Source organism: Amyelois transitella, chromosome 9 (genome assembly GCF_032362555.1).
Source record: "Amyelois transitella isolate CPQ chromosome 9, ilAmyTran1.1, whole genome shotgun sequence".
Lineage (NCBI taxonomy): Eukaryota > Metazoa > Arthropoda > Insecta > Lepidoptera > Pyralidae > Amyelois > Amyelois transitella.
This window is the reverse complement of record NC_083512.1, coordinates 6,335,502-6,357,114: the sequence shown is the minus strand read 5'-3', so window position 1 is coordinate 6,357,114 and position 21,613 is coordinate 6,335,502. Positions and strand designations below refer to the sequence as shown.

The 21,613-nt window shown below is 34.1% G+C and overlaps 4 protein-coding genes across 4 annotated transcripts; 2 read left to right on the top strand and 2 right to left on the bottom strand.

The window, feature by feature from the left end:
* Positions 1-543: 543 nt before the first annotated feature.
* On the top strand, positions 544-11,376 carry LOC106134718 (zinc finger protein 830). The gene is made up of 5 exons (XM_013334830.2): positions 544-603; positions 832-1,311; positions 1,864-1,967; positions 10,251-10,420; positions 11,178-11,376. Exons 1-5 carry the CDS (start codon positions 564-566, stop codon positions 11,323-11,325), a joined length of 942 nt encoding a protein of 313 aa, XP_013190284.1. The 5' UTR covers positions 544-563; the 3' UTR covers positions 11,326-11,376.
* On the bottom strand, positions 5,463-9,137 carry LOC106134717 (ATP-dependent (S)-NAD(P)H-hydrate dehydratase). Its single transcript, XM_013334829.2, has 2 exons — positions 8,899-9,137; positions 5,463-8,667 (listed from the first exon to the last, which is right to left on the bottom strand). The coding sequence occupies exons 1-2, from the start codon at positions 9,124-9,126 to the stop codon at positions 7,927-7,929; spliced, it is 969 nt and encodes a 322-aa protein (XP_013190283.1). The 5' UTR covers positions 9,127-9,137; the 3' UTR covers positions 5,463-7,926.
* A 140-nt stretch (positions 11,377-11,516) lies between the features above and the next one.
* Positions 11,517-16,737, top strand: LOC106134716 (26S proteasome non-ATPase regulatory subunit 5). The gene is made up of 7 exons (XM_013334828.2): positions 11,517-12,643; positions 13,767-13,911; positions 14,392-14,613; positions 14,852-15,104; positions 15,661-15,849; positions 15,937-16,263; positions 16,436-16,737. Exons 1-7 carry the CDS (start codon positions 12,459-12,461, stop codon positions 16,630-16,632), a joined length of 1,518 nt encoding a protein of 505 aa, XP_013190282.1. The 5' UTR covers positions 11,517-12,458; the 3' UTR covers positions 16,633-16,737.
* Positions 16,659-20,765, bottom strand: LOC106134719 (dnaJ homolog subfamily C member 9). The gene is made up of 5 exons (XM_013334831.2): positions 20,487-20,765; positions 20,049-20,318; positions 19,679-19,806; positions 19,125-19,266; positions 16,659-16,907 (listed from the first exon to the last, which is right to left on the bottom strand). The coding sequence occupies exons 1-5, from the start codon at positions 20,575-20,577 to the stop codon at positions 16,735-16,737; spliced, it is 804 nt and encodes a 267-aa protein (XP_013190285.1). The 5' UTR covers positions 20,578-20,765; the 3' UTR covers positions 16,659-16,734.
* Between the last annotated feature and the right edge of the window lie 848 nt (positions 20,766-21,613).

Genomic DNA, 21,613 nt, shown 5'->3' with positions numbered 1-21,613 from the left:
CGCGAAGTCGCAAAGTGAAGCGCCTGTGAGGGCGATGTGGATTAGGTAACAGCTTAGCTTTGCAAAAGAGTTAGAAAAGTTAATTTCGGGTAAATTTTCACGAAATGCACCAGAAAACCTTTCTCAAACCGGCAAGAAGAACATAACGTCATTGGCGCCAAACTTAAACATTGAATGGCGTCAAAAACAACAACAATAATGCCTGGAAATTTTATTTTAACAACGCCAGCGCCGCTCGCTCGCTTCCTTTTTGACTAATGTGTAAAGGCATTGTCTTATCGTCTCTCTCAATATAATAGGTATTCGGGTTAACCTCAAAGCTAGAAAAAAAATTACCAGCAGTGGGAATATTCTCAGATGTTGGTACCAATTACAATACATCGATCATTTCTTTCGTGTTCCCTTCCATATGTATCTCTAGTAAAAAGCTGAGGATTACCTACATATTACTGTACAGATGCTTCCCTTTGCCTGTTTAAAAATGCAATGCAATGACAATGATGTCGTAATGACATGACTGGCATTGACAATAGTACATACCTGTCTGCCATGCCACCAGTGCAATGCTTTACTGTGTTTTGCTTGGTCTCTGTCTCTGTTTCTGTATGCATGCATTTTATTTACGTTGTTTCGTTGTGTTTGTCTAGAATAATATAATTTAAACTCATGGTAATTGTATTGTTAGTGTTAAAGACATGGTAATAGAGTAATACTATAAAATTTCATTACGGGGGACATACCTTAATGATCGGTTACTAACTATAATATGATTGCGTTACACTAAACAACTTATACATACGTGCTGATAAAAACTTTTATGTCTGTATACAGTTAGTACTAAAATGTCGCTGAGAATGAAAGTAGAAAAGAAAAAGACTCAAGAGGAGATGCGTCGTTTGATGGCAGAACGTAAAAAGAAGGAATCAACAAAAATTGACAATCCTTTGGCTAAATATAATAATGCGGGACAGCTTACTTGTGTCCTTTGTAGTTCAATAGTACGCTCTGAAAATGTGTGGCCAGTTCACGTTAATAGTAAGCAACACAGAGAAAATATTGAAAAAGCAAAGAAACTGAAAGAGTTGACTAACAATTTTACAGTGGGTAAAATTAAACATAAAAGCGCAAGCCCTCCTAAAGATGTACCACCGGAAAAGAAGATAAAAGGCATATTGAAGAATGCAGTTCCATGTACCCCAACACTTACAGTACAACCTAAAAATAATGCACCACAAATTATTTCTTACCATAATGAAGAAATCAAAAGGTTACCACTGAACACCGTTATTCAACCCACAACAAGTAAAATAGGTAAGCAAAGCTCTGACAAACAAATGAACCTTGATCAGATCACAGATGTCCAGGCTAAAGTTCAGGTTCAAGAGTGATGAGCTTGAGTAGTATGTAGGGATTATGGCAAACGGAAATATACAGTCTCTGCATGTATGGAAATATAGTCTGCCTATCCCTCGGGAAGAGTGCATAATTGGTTAAACTATAAAGTTTTCTTCACCTAAATATGTTATTATTAATATGATTGTTTATAGGTATTGTATTCATACTAAAATTTTGTAAATTCACATTCATCAACTCTACAACTTTTATCAAGTGATTAATGCCAAACAAATCCATTGAGGGTGGTACATATGTGACTCATGTACAAAAGAGCTTAGTTGCAAATCTATGTACTTTGGGGACAGCCCAAATTTCTCATTATTACATTTGATTTGAGAACTCTCAACAAATGACAATAAAGATATTTTTACTTTTAAAGCAACATTACTTGAACTGCATTACTCTTTTCAGTGGAAATACTGCCTTCGAAGATAAGTTTTAATCAGTAATTTTCTTAAATATCTACAGATGAACTACCAAAAGTTGCAGAGGTTGTTGATTCTTTGAAGGCACTGCAGACAGACCAGCCCATTCCTGAAGGTTTTTTTGATGATCCAATATTGGATGCTAAGGTAAAAATATAATTTTTTACTAATATTTAAATTTAACAAATATAAATAAAATTGGCATCTGTGTTAGCAATGCTGTTGATCCTTACCTCATTTTAGGTTTGTTGTTTTTGTCTTTTGTTCAAACAGTACTTCAATAGGCTATTTGACTGTAATAAAAATATACATTTCTTTTATGTCATCAGTCTTAATATTATTTTTTTGGAGCGATTTGTAATAACGCGAGATAAAAATATTGCATTATTTTAACAAAATCCGTCTCAAAAAATAAGGTTTTTTATGCAGCTGTCACGTGACTAAAAACGAACGTGATTGGCTATTTCTATTATGACGTCAATTATCCATAAACAGACTGTGGATCGTACTGTTCCTTAGTGTTCGCTATTATTTTTCAAGATTTTATAAGTGTTTGATCGCTCAGGATTACTCAGATAACATAGGTATTTAATAATGGAAACCAATTTCGAGAAAGCTGACAGTCGAAACCTACTAAAAGACTTTTGGTAGTTCCACTTTTGGCAAAAGTGGACCCAATAATGGTTGGCGTCTTCTTCAAAGACAATCCAGATTTCTATGCTGCCAAACTGAGGAATGTGAAAACATCAATCTACACTATCTACACTAATATTATAAAGAGGAAAACTTTGTTTGTTTGGTTGTAATGAATAAGCTCAAAAACTATTGGACCGATTTTAAAAATTCTTTCACCATTCGAAATCTACATTATCCACGAGTAACATAGATTATATTTAATTTTGGAAAAAAATAGGGTTCCGTAATTTATTTGGATTTTTCGGACACAAACTGAAAAAAATCAACCAAAAAGTTACTTATTTTGCGTACGCTGCCTAAACTACAAAAGATAGAACCATAAAATGTTTTAATTAATTGTAGATCTTATAAATATCTACAAAAAAGTCTGCGACAATGTGTTATTCTGGGTCTTCAGCTACCTACATACCAAATTTCATGGTAATCGGTTCAGTAGTTTTTGCGTGAAAGAGTAACAAACATCCATACATCCATACAAACTTTCGCCTTTATAATAGTAGTAGGATCTTGAATTTTTTGGTCTACTTTTAAACGCGTTTTTTTACTCATGCTATTAATCCTTATCAAAATAAATAATTTCATCAATAAGTACAGTTTATGTAGATAATATTTGGTCTTTGAATGATTAAAATTGGACGTTTGGTTTTGAAGTTGTGGTGAAATTAAAATATTACGATTTCTGCTGCACGGCCCGGGACAGGAGGTAGAAGTGACACTTTTGCCGGGAGCAAGACTTAGTTAGCCGCTTTGCGGGTGGTCCTTTAGTTAGTTCTAATAGAGATATATTTAATATTGGCTGTGCATCCGAGCGAAGCCGGGGCGGGTCGCTAGTGTAAGTATATCTTGGTAACCACTGATCTTAGATCATGATCTGGAACCACTTCTTGCGAATATTCAAATCCATCGGCATAGAAAAAAACGATTTCGTAGGAGATTTTATTGTTGAATTAGTGCATTTAGGCACTGCACAACATTTATAGGAACTCATTTTAATAATTGTCACACATATGACGTGGCACAAGTTAAATAAAACAAAAGAAAATCAAAACTTTTCGAAACACCAACAAGCTTTGTATGATATTTACACGAAATTTACGTCACTGCATGCCATGGCCGCCATATTGCTAAAAGTCGCGTTTTGGCGGCATATATGAATATTGCATTTTCTTTTTCGATTTTTTAATAAAATAGCTGTAATAAAGGCAGAAAAGTATTTTTGTAGGGCTCCTTTTAAACAAATAAATAGCCTAAGATAGTTTTTAGAACTTTGTCAAATAGCCTATAGTCGAACTGTTATCATTAACAGGGCATACAATGTGCTTAACTTTGAGAAAGTTATTAGGCAGAGATTTGTTAAGAGTTCAGTGCAGTGATGAATGAGTTTCTTGTCAATTGTCTTGTTGATGTTGTCAATCAGTGCCTTATTTTCAAATGTTGACAAGTCAATAGAGTAAGATCCCAGAGCCGTAAGACACAACTTATTTTCTAAAGAATGGATCTTTCGATTCTCAGTAGTCTTTCATGTACTTTTAATACCTGCATGTTTGTGAGACTTGCCCGGTGACACCTGCGCAGGTACCAGGCGAGAAAGGTAACTAAAAATCACAGTTACTTAACTTAAATTTTTATGACTGATTTTTATATATATTTTATAGACTATTACTCTGAAGTCATATCAGAGAAGTCAGACGCTTTCCATGCGCCAGAACTTTTGTCAGACGCTTTAAAGCTCTATCAAAAAAAAATTAACTTAATTTATTTTTAAATGTCTGACTTTTATATATGTTATTCAGATAACTATTACAAAGTTGTATTAAATCAGTCAGACAGTTTGTAATGACCAAACACCCCTTAAACACAAGAATTACTCAGCCTCGAGTATGAGCGCGATAGCACAATGCGCATGCATTTGAAAAGTACTTACTGTTTTCAATTCATATTTCAATAAAAAAATAATTAATTATGATTAATCAATTGAATAATTATTTTATTGTCTCTTTATCATCTTCATCATCAAAATAATCATTTGAATTTTCATCATTTATTAAATCTCTGTACTGTCCACTCAAGGCATCGTCCTCATCATCAGTTAGATTGTCGTTGCTGGCAGAATTTTTCGTAAAAATAAAATCATAAACAATTAAAAAATAGTATAGTAATAGTAAACCTATAACATATAAATATAAGTGAAAGGCGACTAAGGGATAGGCTTACAAACTTGGGATTCTTTTTTAGGCGATGGGCGAGCAACCTATCACTATTTGAATCTCAATTCTATCATTAAGCCAAATAGCTGAACGTGGCCATTTAGTCTTTTCAAGACTGTTGGCTCTGTCTACCCCGCAAGGGATATAGACGTGACCATATGTATGTAGTCTACTTTAATTTCGACACCACCGCAACGGCTTCGATGGTCCAGTGGTTAGCGCGTGAGACTGTGAAGTTGGCGGTCCGAGTTCGAGTCCCAACAATAACAAGATATATGTTAATTTTTATTAAAAATATTTTTTTTTGTGTTGTTTGAGTATTTATTAAAAAAACTGAAAATCAAAATACTACATATAATCATACGGTAAAAATATTTTGTCTGTACATTTAATATTTTGACTGAAACAAATAGAGAATTTTTTTTACATTTTTTGTCTGTCTGTCTGTATCAGACTGTATGATTAAGATTCAACTCGAACTTTACGCGGACGACGTCGCGGGCAACAGCTAGTATGCAATATATTATATAATTTTAAAAATGATTAATTATTATTTTAATTATAAATTTGATCGTATTTGAATAGATATGCAAAAATATGAATTGAAAACAGTAAGTACTTTTCAAATATTAGATATTTTACTCTGACGCGCATGCGCATTGTGCTATCGCGCTCATACTCGAGGCTGAGTAATTCTTGTGTTTAAGGGGTGTTTGGTCATTACAAACTGTCTGACTGATTTAATACAACTTTGTAATAGTTATCTGAATAACATATATAAAAGTCAGACATTTAAAAATAAATTAAGTTAATTTTTTTTTGATAGAGCTTTAAAGCGTCTGACAAAAGTTCTGGCGCATGGAAAGCGTCTGACTTCTCTGATATGACTTCAGAGTAATAGTCTATAAAATATATATAAAAATCAGTCATAAAAATTTAAGTTAACCCTTTCCACGCCAAGAGTTTTCGTCAAAAACGTTCACCACACGCCACGGCAATAAACGTGGTTGATTTACTAGTGTTGACAATATTGAGTATCGATATTATTAATTTGTATTAAATAAATCATTATAAAACAGTTATATTTTAAGTTCATGGGTTTTATTTTATTATTGTTACTCCTTGAAACATTTTAAAATGTATTGAAATCTCAGTGGCGTATTAATACAGCGAAAAAACGCACAAGTAATCATGATAATTAATTGCATCACTACGTGTCTGATAAATCAGACAGTGGCGTACGCTTAATATGAATTTTTAACGAGTGTTAGTGATGTGTCAACTTCCGGTCATAAACTTCGATACCTTACGAAAGATATACTTTTAACTTATTGATTTAATTAATTAAATGATGGAGACAATTATTATTTTACTAATATTGATGATCGTATTATTATTATTTAAAAATCCTTCAATCAGGTTATTTTTATTTTAAAGACAAAAACCGATTGAATGTTGTAAAAATTTTACCTACCCTACATGACTAACTTGAATCATCTGAAAGTGTAATTTTTCGTTTCGTCGTCTCAATTTTGTTTTACTTACAATTGCCATGGCTAAAGGTAAATCCTAATCAACTCCTTTGCAGTGGTCATATTTCAATAAATATTAATTTGCAATTATAATAAATCTACACAGCAACGCAGAGATGATAACCCAGAAAATAACATGACAGGGTACTTCCATAATTTATCGATACCTCCTACCCTCATTGTACAGCACGAAATAAATAGTTCTAGAAACATCTAACGCCTCTGACGTCACTTCCGCGTCTTATATATCAGTCGTTGGCGTACGAGACAGATGCATGATCGTGTCGCTATAGTGTTGTGACATACCATGCAATTTACTGAGTTCGATGCAAAACATCATTTGAAAATAAATGCATTTTCTGTGCTAAAACTTGGTAAAATTACGACACACTAAAAAGTTTTATGGCCAAAACAAAAACCTGTAATATTTTTAATTTCTTAGACGTTTCTTTTGAGAGTTCCAGATTTCTGGTTTAAGTAGTAACATTGTAATGTAACATCACTAATGTCTGATATATAAGACATTGGCGCTGAGGGTTCAAATAAAAAAAAAAGTCAGAATCTCTGATAAACATGGTTTTGTTTTTGATAATTTATTATTCAAATAACATTATAATAAATCGTGAAATTGTTATTTTTGATTAACTAAAGTATGAACTGTCTAAAAATGTTATGCATATGTCGTCAGGTACTATAAAGATAAGAAAAAATACAGCTAAATTGGTAAGATTTATTTGACTGATATATCAGACTTTGGCGGCGAGGGCACGAAACTTAAACGTCTGATATATCAGACTTTGGCGCTGAAAAGGTTAAGTAACTGTGATTTTTAGTTACCTTTCTCGCCTGGTACCTGCGCAGGTGTCACCGGGCAAGTCTCACAAACATGCAGGTATTAAAAGTACATGAAAGACTACTGAGAATCGAAAGATCCATTCTTTAGAAAATAAGTTGTGTCTTACGGCTCTGGGATCTTGGACTAAAATGTTTGCCAGAATATATTGGTGTCATTTGCCAAAGGGTTACAGCTTTTGATTGGAGTAGAAAGAGTGTAGCAAGGGAAAGAGTTAATATATCTTTGATTGGTGTTACAGCAGATGGTTATTGGAATGTTAAAAGAAGATTGAAGGCAGAGAACATTTATTAATGGAGTGTTGCATGCTTTTATGAGTTCAAAACAAGCTCTTCTGAGGTATATTGACCCCCCTTATCTATTGCAATGAAAGTTGGTTGTGCAAGAAGGGGCATTAAAGCAAGAAGGGCTAGGCAAATAAATGTAGTAGAAAATGCACACTGTTTTGATTCACTTACTAATCCAATCAGGAACCCTAATCTTTACTGTAGGAATAAATCACTAAAGTAAAGCTGTGCTGTAAGACTAGTAAGATAAGTTATAAATTGCTTTCATATAATTATCTTCTGGAAAAAAAACATCCTAGAAATATATTTATGTTAATGCTTTAACTACTTACTTACTGCAGTATGCATATACACACTAATTTGATTAGCCAAATTTATTCAAATATCAATATAAAACATAAATTCACATAAATAACATATTTTTTTATACTTATTTATACAGCATGAACAATATGTTTAATTAAGCAACCAATCTTACAATTATTATTCTTATGTTACTAATGTTAAAAAAATTTATCCCGTACAAAAATCTTACTGTTGAAAAAGTTCTTCAAATGCCTCATGGATATGTTCTATCATGTCTGTTGCTAACATACTGCGACCTTTTGTTTTGAATGATTTTTCATTGCAACACCTCACAAGTCTTGAAGCAGCATAACATGACAGTGAAGCTGCTGCCATTAGTTTATCTTCATTTATGATATCAATTGTATCATGATTACTAAGTGTCCAGTGCAAAAATGTAGCAATGGACCCGGATAGAATGTCTCCCTGTCCACCGCACCTACGTCCAGACCCACCAATGTCAGATTTCCATTGAATTTCATGATTTCCACTGAACGTTTCATCTGTAGCCCCTTTTCTAAAGACAAGTATATTTTTACCCAATTGTGTCAATCCTGATGACCCATTTGGTTTATTGCAAAGTCTTTCAAACTCTATTTTGTTTGGTGTTAACACCACTGGAGATGAAAAGTCTTTTAACAGATCAGGATTTTCTGTTATTAGGAACAATCCATCAGCATCTATGACAAGGGGTATTTTACAATTTCTAATTGTTCTTATGAGATCTGAAACTACTTTGAATGTGTCTGGTTCTCTACCTAATCCAGGTCCAATTACAATAGCATGTAGTCTGTCAAGCCATGGAGATATTTCGGCTAATGCTTTTGGCCTATCTAACAATGGGTGAACTATTAATTCTGGACTGTATGATTTTATAACTGTGGCTGCTGGTGTGGTACAGAATATATGTACTAAATCAGCACCAACCTGTAAAAAATAATTTAATAATAAGTACCTAGTCAATAAAACGATATTTAATATAAAAAATAGAGACAGTTTATTAACAATAAACTAAAAAAACAATTTATAATTTTGACCCCTAGGTAGGGATCCCATCATGCAGGCAGCATTCCCTCGCTGTATTGCATTAGCAATATGCTGCGCGAGGGTCACCTGTTGCCTATTTAATATGGTACGATGAGTACATTATTTTCTCACTTTTAGAGCACTTATCCCAGCAAAATATGGAGCTCCCGTGTATTCTAGGGAACCACCTACGACACCTATCCTGCCCGCTTGACCTTTGTGTTTGTTACCATCTAAAGGTGGGATGCATTTAGTTACACACTTTATCATTCTTGTGCTGTCCATTGTGTGTTTTCTAATATTGTTAAAATTGTGATCTAAAAAATAAAGTAACCGTGAAATGTTCATTGAAGAAAACATATTTTGATAGATTTGGCACTAACTGTCAAATTGACATTGGCAAATATCAACAATTTTTTTTTTTTTTTTTCTCCCTTAGAATAGGCCTAAATCAAACATGGAAATATAACTTAAGGTTCGAAAATCGGCCCCTGCCACCTTATTCACGAACATCGCCAAGGCATATCTTCCCTCTCACTCTATTTATGGGGTTAACCGCAGAGTTGGCTTCCATGTTGGTCAGGTTGGTCTTGTAGAGACGAACGAAAGAACATAGTATTCACTTCCCGCTTAATTGAGATTGTTAAGGTGATTTTAGCAAACTTACTATGAAAACCTTAATTAATTATGGAACTGAGAGTTCCATAATTAATTAAGGTTTTCATTTGAACAAGGCATTTGGGTGTTCGAGTCAATTGGCTCTGTCTACTCCGTAGAAGATGAAGTGCATATATGAGTGCAGATTAACTAAGCATAAATGTGATGAGAGTAGAGTGTACCTGGAAACATTAAAAACCGGGCAAGTGCGAGGCGGACTCGCTCAGTAAGGGTTTCGTACCACCATTACTCTTGTTATAAAAATATTAATTTTTATATTCAAAACTAGGCTCCCATACAAAAAATACTTTTTTGTATGAGAGCCCCGTTTAATATATACTAGATATATTTTTATTGAATTTTATAAAAAATGTAAGTGTCTGCCTATAACTGTTATTAATATTGAGCAAAAACATATAAAAAATAAACGTTTATTTAATGAGAACCCTTAATATTTTAGCTTTCTAGCTATCACGGTTTATGAGATACAGCCGGGTGACCGACAGACGAACGGACAGACAGCGGTTTATATAGCCTCGTTTTTACCTTTTAGCTACGGAACCCTTAAAAGTAAATGTGAACGTACCTCGAATCGGGAATGTTTTAGGGAAATGTAATGTGTTGCATCAAAGCAACCTCGTCAATCGCTCGTTAACGACTAAGGTGATGAATGTGGATAAATCAAGTGAAGTTTCTGCCCATCACTCTAAGCATGTTTTAATGCGATTTGCTTCAGAAATCTTATTTGAATTTCTACTTAACACTCAAGAATTTAGTACTTATATAGAATTAAGTGAACTTTGACTTCATCTTTTATTGGTACTTAGGTAAGAAATATTGAATATAAAGATCCAGTTGAAGAAGAATGGGAGAAATTTCAAAAAGAGATTAAGGAGGAAGCTACTGCTTCTGCAGAAATAATAGCTGGTGAACAAGAAGAAGCAACTGCAGAACGCCAAATTGATGAAATAGACGAACAGATGCGCAATTGGTCCAGGTAAATATTGACGTTCATGTCTTTTTTATAGCTGTTCACGTTGTTTTCTTGGAAGGAAAAGTTATAAGAACCCAAACTTAATGTAATATCACGATATTTTACCAGTCGTTGCGTTTTTTTCTCGTCCGTCGTCGGCAGACATGACACAATATGTCTGTAAAAAAATATATATTTAAAAACCACCAAAATTTAAGTTTATTTTAAAAAGTAAGAAATAATTAAAGAAATTCTTAAGGTATCGTAGTATGTATTGGGTAATATTTTTTGAGAAATACGTCCCGTTTGAGGACACTTTTAACGGCCTGATTGATTTTGTCGTGTTTTATTTTGATCAAACATATCTAAGAACATTAATTTTCTAAAAACTGAAATCGCTTTATCCGTTTGTAAGCTATGATGCTACAGACAGACACGTCCGTCAAACTTATAACACCCCTCTTTTTCCGCCGGGGTTTAATTGAACTGTACACATACATACATATAATCACGTCTATATCCCTTGCGGGGTAGACAGGGCCAACAGTCTTAAAACACTAAAAGGCCACGTTCAACTGCTTGGCTTGATGATAAAACTGAGATTCAAATAGTGACAAGTTGCTAGCCTGTCGCCTAAAAGAAGAATGGAGTGGTCATATTCTTTTCCCTATTGTTGCGGGAAAGCCCACGGTACGGGTACACGGTAAACTGTACACAAACGTAAAATTAATAATACCACCGCATAGTCTTTTTTATTGATAAAATAAATTATTTATTACAGAGTTTTAGATTTAGAATTAAAAAAAGAAGAAACCAAGAAGAAGAAAATGGATACTGACAGAATGAGTGAAGACGAAGACGATGACTCGGGCAATGAAGAAGATATTGATGAATTTTTAGATTGGCGAGCAAAAAAGTCATATGTATAACCTTCTAAATGAAATCGCTTTTAATGCAATAAATCGAAAATATAACGTTATTATTGTATTTATTCATATTTCGTGATTTAACCCTCTTCTTCTGATATAAGGAACAGGTAAAATCGGTAATAATCTTCGTCCTTGTTCGTTAATCCCGGTTACATTCTCATATTTCTGGAGAAGAGCGTGGGGTGCGGCTTTAACAAGATCGTGCCCCTGTAGTGTGGCACGCGCGACCATTTTTATCGCGCAAGAAACTGTTTCGCTTTTTATTATGACGGAAAAAGGGACAGCTATTTTCGCGCTTACCATGCTGTGAGGGCTGGATAGGTAAGTTTTTACATGCAGCGACTCCCGCCTGTCTTCCAAAACCTTTTGCAGAGGAACTTAATTTATATTAGATTATGGTAAAAGCATCACTAGATGCAATGATCATAATTATGATGCAATTTTATTATAAGAAATATCAAAGTATATCACTCTTGTCTCCGGCTATGCACAGATAAGACTCGTAAATCTTATATTTATTACTCTGGCCGGTTCCCATATTAGTTCTATTTATTTGTTATGGTAAGTAAAAAGTTAATAATAAAAAATATAAATCTTATGTAATAAGACTGCGCGAACCAGACAAAGTGTCGAAAGGCGGACCCAGGCTCCAAAGCGTTGTTGCGGAGGGTGCAACTGGGACAATGTGAAAATTAGAAATTAATAATTAATAATAGATGATTTTTTTTCACGTTTTAAAAAAATATATTTGTGTAAAAGACGTGTATTACTGTCTAGGAAAAATAAGTAAAAAAATCTAGACATAAATTTACTATACTTTTTTTGCAATAATGTGAGTGTTGTTTATAAACTACATTGCGCATTCATTGATATTTTGTGTCAGATGGATAATGTTGTTTTAAAAAAATTAAGGGTTAAGTAATTGCTACATAGAACTTGCTCATGAAAATAATTCATTGGTTTATAGATCTGTGGTTAATGGTTTGTAAAATATTGACATTACTGACAGTGACATTTTATTTGTTTTGAAAAATTGAATTATCATCTTCAGTTCAGTCAGCTTGCTTTTATTTTTATAAAAGTTTTATATTGCGGTTTCATTATTTATAAATTAAGCGGGGGTAGTTTAAAATATGGCTCATCGAGATACGGAATTGTATGCAGAGTTTTTAGACAGATTGCAACGACAGGAACATGTACCTGCTGCTTTGAATGAGATCAAAAATTTAATCCAGTTTAAACCTGCCAATGAAGTCATTCCTGCTATTAGAAGTGCTGGGATTACAAAAATTGTTAATTGCTTAAATATCAGTGATGAGTATGACATAATTTTTTTACGCTTGTTTCATAAATGGGTGGGCAGAGACTACATCAATCTACCCAGTTACCATACTAGATATATTTATTTTACACAAACAGCGTCCTTACTTATTTATTCTTTACATACATATAGTCTCCCTTGCGGAGTAGACAGAGCCAACAGTCTTAAGATTACTGAAAGACCCCAGCCACGACAAAGTTTGCTAGTCTGTCGATCAATAAAAGAATACCAAGTTATTTGCCTTTCACGACATCCATGGGAACGATGGATGTCGTGTCGATTATATGTTCGTATAGGTCTTCCCACTCCGACCTTTCCCTCCACACTCTCCTTGTATTTCAGCTTAGTCAACCTGTTTTCATTCATCCTCTCCACATAACCGAACCATCTTAATATACCTGTATTATATATTTCTATGCCTGTAACTACATCTTCCACATCACAACATTCCCTTATCACGTTGTTCCTTATCCTGTCACTCAATTTCGCACCCATCATACTCCTTAACACTCTCATTTCCACTGCATTTATTCTACTTTTGTGCTTCTTTTGCCATACCCAACTTTCACTCCCATACATTAATGTAGAGACCAACATGCCCCTGTGCACAGCCAGTCGAGCCTTTTTGGATTGTTTCTGACTGCTCATAAAGGCATGCAAAGCTCCATTCACCATGTTCCCTGTGTTCACTCTCTCCATCACATCGCATCACACTTGCCATCTAATGTAAACTTTGATCCTAGATATACAAACTCTTTCACTTGCTCAACTTTTTCTCCTCCAATCAATATATATTACATGCTGTCATTTCTTTCTCCATTTCAAAAACCAGTTTTTGAGTTTTACTTATGTTCACTATCATTCCTTTCTCTTTTAAAGCTTCATACATACAGTTTATCTAATGTGCTGTGAACCACACTGAATGTGGCCTCCCAGTCTTTTCAAGATTGTTAGCTGTATCTACCCTACAAGTGATATAGATGTGACTATATTTATGTAGAGTTAATTAGTAGAAATACACTATCAATGAGAATATCAAATTGTTATTTATTGAAATAGCAAGGAATTGACTTACAATGACATAATGTTCAACATTTGTAATCAACTTTTATCTTTTTAGAGCTCAAATTGATCTGACCTGTGAAGTTCTAAAGATATGTTTTGATAAGTTTGACATTGGAGATGTAATCAAGAGATATACTGGGCATATAATGTATCTACTACGACATGAAAAACCTTGTGTTCGAAGGCTTGCAGTTGATGAGGTGAGCAATATGTTAAGTAGTTTTGTTATTTAAGAAGGTTTTCTTGAAATTAATATCAACTACATTCATTCATTGGCTGTGGTTGTTACAGAAAAAATAAGAAACCTTATTAAGACAGCTTGACTAATGGCTCATCTCAATATTTGTACATATGTATATTGCAAGTTTGTAGTCTTAACGCAGTGTAGTTTCACACTATTAAAAAAAACTGAAATACTTAGTTGAGGCCCAGTATGCATATTATATATATATAAAAGAAAAAGCACTCACTCACTGATCATGAGATCTCGAAAACTGCTGAGCCAATGAAGATGATTTTTGGCTGTAAGATAGATTTTAAGTTTGATAAGGAGAGATTTTGAAAATCACTGAGGGAACAGGAAAGAATTGGATTTTTCGTTTCAGACCTGCAGGCGTTCTTAAGTACATTATGAAGTTGTCATTGTAATAATTGTATGGAAAAAAATATTTTTTTTTCAGGTTTACAAATGTGTGACTTCTGACCCTGGCTTGTTACCTCTGCCTCAGTACATAGACATTTATGTAGCTGTTGCACAAATGGTTGCAGATACTGATATTACAGTTGCAAATAAGGCAATATTGATCACCTCGAATCTACCTTTTGAAGCCTATCTCAAAGTATTGAGTGAAATGAAAATTGCTTTAGAATATTCTGTTAGCAGTAAATGTAATGCCTTTGAGGTATGAGTATGACATTTCATCTATAATATTTCTTTGTTAGTAAAGGGATAGCTTTCTTTGTATATCAGTGTACTAGTTTGGAGCAAACTTTTTATAACTTTATGATCATTTAGGCAACAAACAGTCATGTATCTAAAAAAACCTCTTATATCCAAAATGTTTTCTTATACATTTCTTTTAAATAATTTTACTATGTTCAAACATTAATGCTATTTCATGTTCAATATTTTGGTTTCAGGTGGTAATTAATATATCTTGCAAATCAGTTGAGCTTTTTAAATTGTGTACGGATTTGGGATACCTTGATTTTATGATATCTGAATTAAACTCTAATGATGTATTGTATCAAATGAACATACTGGAACTCCTATCTAGCCTGGCTATCAAATCTCACGGCATTAATTATCTTGTGAAAAATGGCGCTATTCAGAAGATAGCAGAGATGATTGCAGATTTACCCAACAATCCCCTAGGCGGATTATTGACACCTGGTAAGTAAAGACATTATAGGAACCTGTATTTTCTGGGGCCACTATTGGCAGGTTCTGAAAGATCTATGAATTCTCAGATTTTACTAATGTTGAGAAATGTTGGAGAACCACAAGATATGGATTGAGCCATTTCTTGTGGTTCTCCAACATTTCTCATACCTAGTAGAGGTGAAAATTCAGGCATATTATTTTCTAGTATACCCCAGTTACTAAAGTTGAAAATGACATATGTCTTCACTTTCATGGGTATTTCTTAAAATCTTCAAGTGGAAACTTAATAATTTTTTGAGGAAATCCATGATATACTAATAAGGTAGATGCTCATTCATAGTAGCCAGAGACCATGTTCCTTGCAATCTTTTGATTCATCCCCTTCCACTTTCAACCTTTCTTTGCAAGCTTGGTTAATGAAACTTTTCACCCAATCTGTCTAAAAATGATCAGTTCTCCATTACATTTCATACTCTTTGCTAAAATTTCTAAAATCAGTCTACACTATGTGCCTACACTACAGTCTACACTAGGTGCTTTAAATAGCTTTTTGTGTTTTTTCTAGGTTACATAAAATTCTTTGGTTGTATTGCTCACCACTATCCAAAGGATATATTTGAAAAGTACCCAGTACTATTAGATACTTTGTTTCAAGTTTTTGAATCCGAAGACAAAGCTATTTTACCCGTGGCATTAGATACTTTGGGTTTTGTAGGAGCTACCATTGAAGGAAAATTGTGTCTGGCAGCCCAAGGTAAAAAAACATTTTGAATGCTAATTTTTTCATGTAGGCAATTTTACTTATTTATATGTGACTTATCTTATGGAATTTATATTGCAGGAGCTAAATTTATACAAACAGTTGATAAGGTGGCACAATTAATAAGGAATAGTCCTAATGAAATCAAAGTGAGGGCTTTGTATTGTTTTGCCCATCTTATAAGCGTTGACAATGACCCAAATGCGCCTAAGAGTGGCCCCATTGATCATAGAGTAACATTAATGACAAGGGAGTGGTTTAGAAGCCTAAGTTCGCGTCCACCATCAATGGAAACCTTGTTTGGTATTTGCAAGAATCCATTTCCTGATATAAAATTAGCCGCCTTCACATTTTTGAATGCTGTTTGTCAACATCAATGGGGTGAAGAATTGGTAGCTCGGGAAGCAGGTAACATGACTTTGACTTCTTTCAATATTTAAAACTTTTTATATTTACACAGATAAAAGTTTGCATAAACTTTCTTATATAAGACGTTTCTTAAATTGGTGCCATAAATACCTTATTCATAGTATGACCAATTTTTTTTTGGTTAACATTAAACTATTTGTTTTGTTTCCAGGATTTGTGGAATATTTATTGGATAGATCTATTGATCATACAAAACAATCGAAAGAAGCCAAGTTTGATGTTATCAAAAGGCTTGCAAATTCTCCAGCATTTGATCCAAATATTCTACAAAGACTACAAAGTTATGTAGAGCAAGGTCCATTTTATTCAGACACAACTTTACAGGTTGCAATGGAAGAAGGAGACTGAAAAACGTTTATTTAAAATACATACTGTTTTATTTTCTATCAGAGCATAAATACATTACCAATAAATTGAAAAACTTAAATACATATTATTTATAACAAAATATCACTTTCGTCTTTTATTTTTCGTCATAGTCTCAGCTTTGGCAGTTGCTTTTCGTTTTGATGATTTGGGTTTTTTCTCACAATACTTAGCGGCAAGATTATCGAGAAATGAATCCACTTGTTGAGCTCTGGCATCCTGCTTTTGTCTTATCATCAGTTCTAGGCTGTTTGGTTCTGAAATATAGTAAAATATTTAGAGGTAATTTTTTTTTAATAAGCTAAGCTTATTCTAATTTGACTAGTCTGGAAAGTATAAAAGATAAGATGTAATTTTGTATACTTATGCATCATCAAATAGCGAGGGCACTCATGCGACAATGTGTGTAACATTGTCGCATGAGTGCCCTCGCTATTTCTCGCACGAGAAGTGCGACAAGAGTGCCACCTGTATATTCAAGACTCATTCAGTTACGACACAAACGCGTTGCTAGTCACGGCAGCTGTAGCGCTATTATAATTTTAGGCACAGACTTATAGAGATAGGAGTAGACCCTGAGGAAAAACAGGTCATGTTTTTATTACAGAGCTTCGATAGAAAAACAATACTTTGTTCTGTTACTAAACAGAACGAAGTGCAAATGTACAGGGATGCACTCGTCTACTCACGAGGGAAGGCGAGGCCCTTGGACTCGCGCACAAAAACCGACACGAGAGCGTGAACATACGAAGCGCGGAGAGGATAAGCGAATAATATATTCTGTACATTCTCGTCATCGGCGTGTCTCGTGGGCCCTCGCCGAGACTGCAGTACAGGCACCATCACGAGTGACAAATGCTTATTTCTTCAAAAGATTCCCAAAAGATGTGAAGTTAACACAGTTGTTATCTATACTAATATTATAAAGCTGAAGAGTTTGTTAGTTTGTTTGAACGCGTTAATCTCAGGAACAACTGGTTCGAATTAAAAAAATATTTTTGTATTGAATAGACCATTTATCAAGGAAGGCTTTAGGCTATATAACATCACGCTGCAACTATGAGGAGCGAAGAGAAAATGGAAAATGTGAGAAAAAAAAACAGGGAAAATTATTCATCCTCGAGGGCTTCAATGATGCCCAAAATAACTATTCCACGCGGACGAAGTCGCGGGCACAGCTAGTACTTCATATATCCCATTCAAGTATTAATTCCCAGTAAATTACAAATATCATGAGAAAGTTTAACAGTAATTTAGCACCAAATCAGTATATATATCTCCTCACATTTTTTTACTGAATAAAAAAAATTCAAACAGTATATTAAAGTTGAGCTTTGTAGGAAAGCCTATTACAGCACGGATGATTATATTAATGATAAACATGTGTGGCCCGAGCTGGACATAATGGCCTCTTAAATGCTTGTGTATTTTTGACATGATCTTGACATAATTTGTACAGTATGTACATATTTTATTTTATATTTATTTTATTTTACGAAATATTCATATTGACATAATCAGTTCTACATTCATACGTGTTTTTTAATGTAGACAATGTGCATTCGTCCACGATTTAGATTTAAGAGATCTATATTTGTAAATTGACGTCCTATGAAAATGCTGCAGTGTAGTTTGTTCCGCCGCTTCTTCTACACATGCGCTTTGGAAGCGGTAGTAGTTATAATTAGATTTAAGTTATGTGACGTCAATAAGTGATACCTTGTATCCAATTTTGAAAATAAATCTATTCTATTCTATTCTAAATATAAATATATACAGGACAAGTTACACAGATTGAGTTAGCCTCGAAGTAAGTTCGAGACTTGTGCTTCTTCTTCTTCTTCTTCAGCCCATATTCATCCACTGCTGGATGTAGGCCTCTAGTAATGCACGCCATTCTGCACGGTTTTCTCTCACGGTGCTTTTCTCATCCACCTCCTTCCAGCAATCTTGACCAGATCATCCGTCCATCTGATAGGTGGTTTACTCACATTTCGGCGATCAGTTCTGGGTCTCCACTTCAGTATCACTTTGCCCCAGCAGTCGTCTGTGGTGCGGCATATATGGCCTGCCCATCGCCACTTTCTTTAGGCTACTTCCTGAGCAATGTCGGTAAGCCTTGTCCATCTTCGGATATCCGTGTTTCTAATTTAATTCTGGATAGAATCACCAAGCATTGCCCTCTGAGCGACTTGTAGCATGCTTACAAATTGCTTTAAAGTGTAACTTGTGTTATGAGACACTAACTTAAGATACCATACTTTATAATAAATACTTATATAGATAAATATCCAAGACCCAGGCCAATCAGAAAAAGTTCTTTTCTCATCATGCCCTGGCCGGGATTCGAACCCAGGACCTCTGGTGTCACAGACAAGCATACTACCGCTGCGCCACAGAGGTCATCGAATTGGCATTTAATACCCATAATCAAAACAAAGCAAATCTTCAGTGCTAGTCTAGCACATGCTTACCAGATCCTAAACCCAATTTGGCCTTTTCCTCCTCTGCTTCTTTGGATTCACGATTTTCTTTTGCTATTCTTCTTTGTCGCTTCTTTGCTGGCTCATGTGTAAATATTTTGTAAGCAGGAATCTCATCATCTTCAATCATTTTCTGGAAACAAACATTTTGAAATATGTAATTAGTTTTTTCATTAACTATGAAACTATTCAGTTTCATAGTTCCCAGACACCAGGGATATATGACCAACATATTCATATTAAAGCATTATATTACAATAAAATAAACTTTTTAATTTCATCTTTTGCTTCCACAATGGTCAGATAGAGAAGAAAAAACTGTGTGCTTCTTTTCCCATGCAGATTTTTAAAGCTTATCAAGGGAAAGGTTAATTAACCTGGGATTCTTCTTCAAGGAGACAATTAACATGTTGCTATCTGAATATCAGTTCCATCATCAAGCCATCTAGCAGACAATGGCCTTTCAGTTGTTTAAAATTTTTGGCTCTGTCTTCCTCCCAAGGGATAAAGATGTGATATTGTACCTTTTACTATGAAATACTAACATTGATAATTTCTCTGATACGCGGTTCATTCTCAGTTCTAGCAAATTGGACGTGGTCAGCAATGTAGTCCATATCTCCCTTTCCAGCTAAATATGCTTGTTTTATATCAGCCTTCTCTTGTTCTGAGCCTGTGAAATCATGAAACTTAAACATGTAGAAAGTAAAAAAAGCAAATTGTTTTTTGAATAAAACAATTTTCAGAAGACTATTGGGCTTTTTAACAACAAATAATATTAAATCATCAACTTGTAGTGAATCATTAGGACCCTACACAAAAGAAGCATGCAAGAAGTTTAATAATAGATTTAGTGAAAATAAGACTAAACTAGGTATAAATTCCAAGTAAGTATTTACTAAGACATTAATATACCAGTATATTCCTTTTCATAAGCTCTAATGTCATCAATGGTGATTTTTTTGAACAACATTCGCCAGTACACCACCCAATCTCGTTCTGCCAGTTCAGAATCATCGTCATCAACACTTTTAGTCTCATCATACCGGGCCCTTTTTTCTTTGTCAGTAAGAATAGAATGAATGCTTCCCAAAACTTTAAATTTCTCTGTAGCTTCTAATTTTTCATCTTCTTCAACTCTATCTGGATGGACTTTCAGTGACAATTTGTGGTAGGCTTTCTTTACTGTTGTAACAATACAAATATTATTAAATGGCATGGACTTAAACTAAAACACATCAAAAGCGCCAAATTAAGTAAACCGACGTAACTGGTGTTAAAGCCTGCTTAAAGACAAGGACACAATACGAGTTAAATGTATTAAAAAGAGTGCAATAGACTTGAATATAATACCTTCCTTATCAGAAGCCTTTTCAGCGATTCCGTAAATTTCATATAAATTTGTGGTTTTGAAATATTTTTCACATAATTGTAGAAGACCCATTGCGATGAAAATTTTTGATGATACTCTTCTTTGGTTTTTGTAAAACTCTCAGACAAATCGAAACGTTATTCAATACTCATTAATACAAAATTTTGGATAATAATAGTGAAATATTATCAACAACACAAAGCTTTTCAGTCCAGGCGGACTCAGTATTTTAGGCGCCAAACAAATAGGTACTGACAACACTTGTCAGTTGTCAGTGACAAACGTCGGTGACATATGACAATAAAAGTTTGTTGTGTTGAGGTCACTGTCACTGTCAAAAATATGGAGGGTGCTGTATTTTTTTTTTTCTAAATTTATTTGCGGCCATACAAGTCCTTTATTTAAAAGGACTGAGCTACTAGCAACATAAAAGCGAGCCGAGCCTTATGTCCCTTTCCAATATGGGGACAATAGGATTAGAGCTTAGATGAGGGAAAAATAAGAAAAATTTTAGGGACAAACTCCATGTGCCAGCAAATACTTTACATACATACATACATATGGTCACGTCTATATCCCTTGCGGGGTAGACAGAGCCAACAGTCTTGAAAAGACTGTATGGCAACGTTCAGCTATTTGGCTTAATAATAGAATTGAGATTCAAATAGTGATTGGTTGCTAGCCCATCGCCTAGAAAAGAATCCCAAGTTTGTAAATCTACACTTCTACACTAATATTATAAAGAGGAAAACTTTGTTTGTTTGGTTGTAATGAATAGGCTCAAAAACTACTTGACCGATTTTAAAAACTCTTTCACCATTCGAAAGCTACGTTATCCACGAGTAACATAGACTATATTTTATTTTGGAAAAAATAGGGTTCCGTAATATATTTGGATTTTTCGGACACAAACTGAAAAAAATCATCTAAAAAGTTACTTATTTTGCGTACGCTGCCTAAACTACAAAAGATAGAACCATAAAATGTTTTAATTAATTGTAGATCTTAAAAATATCTACAAAAAAGTCTGCGACACACTATACCTATCTTTGTCGAGTGAGGCACAACAACCACATTTTTATTTAAAAATCTTGAATTTTTTTGGTCT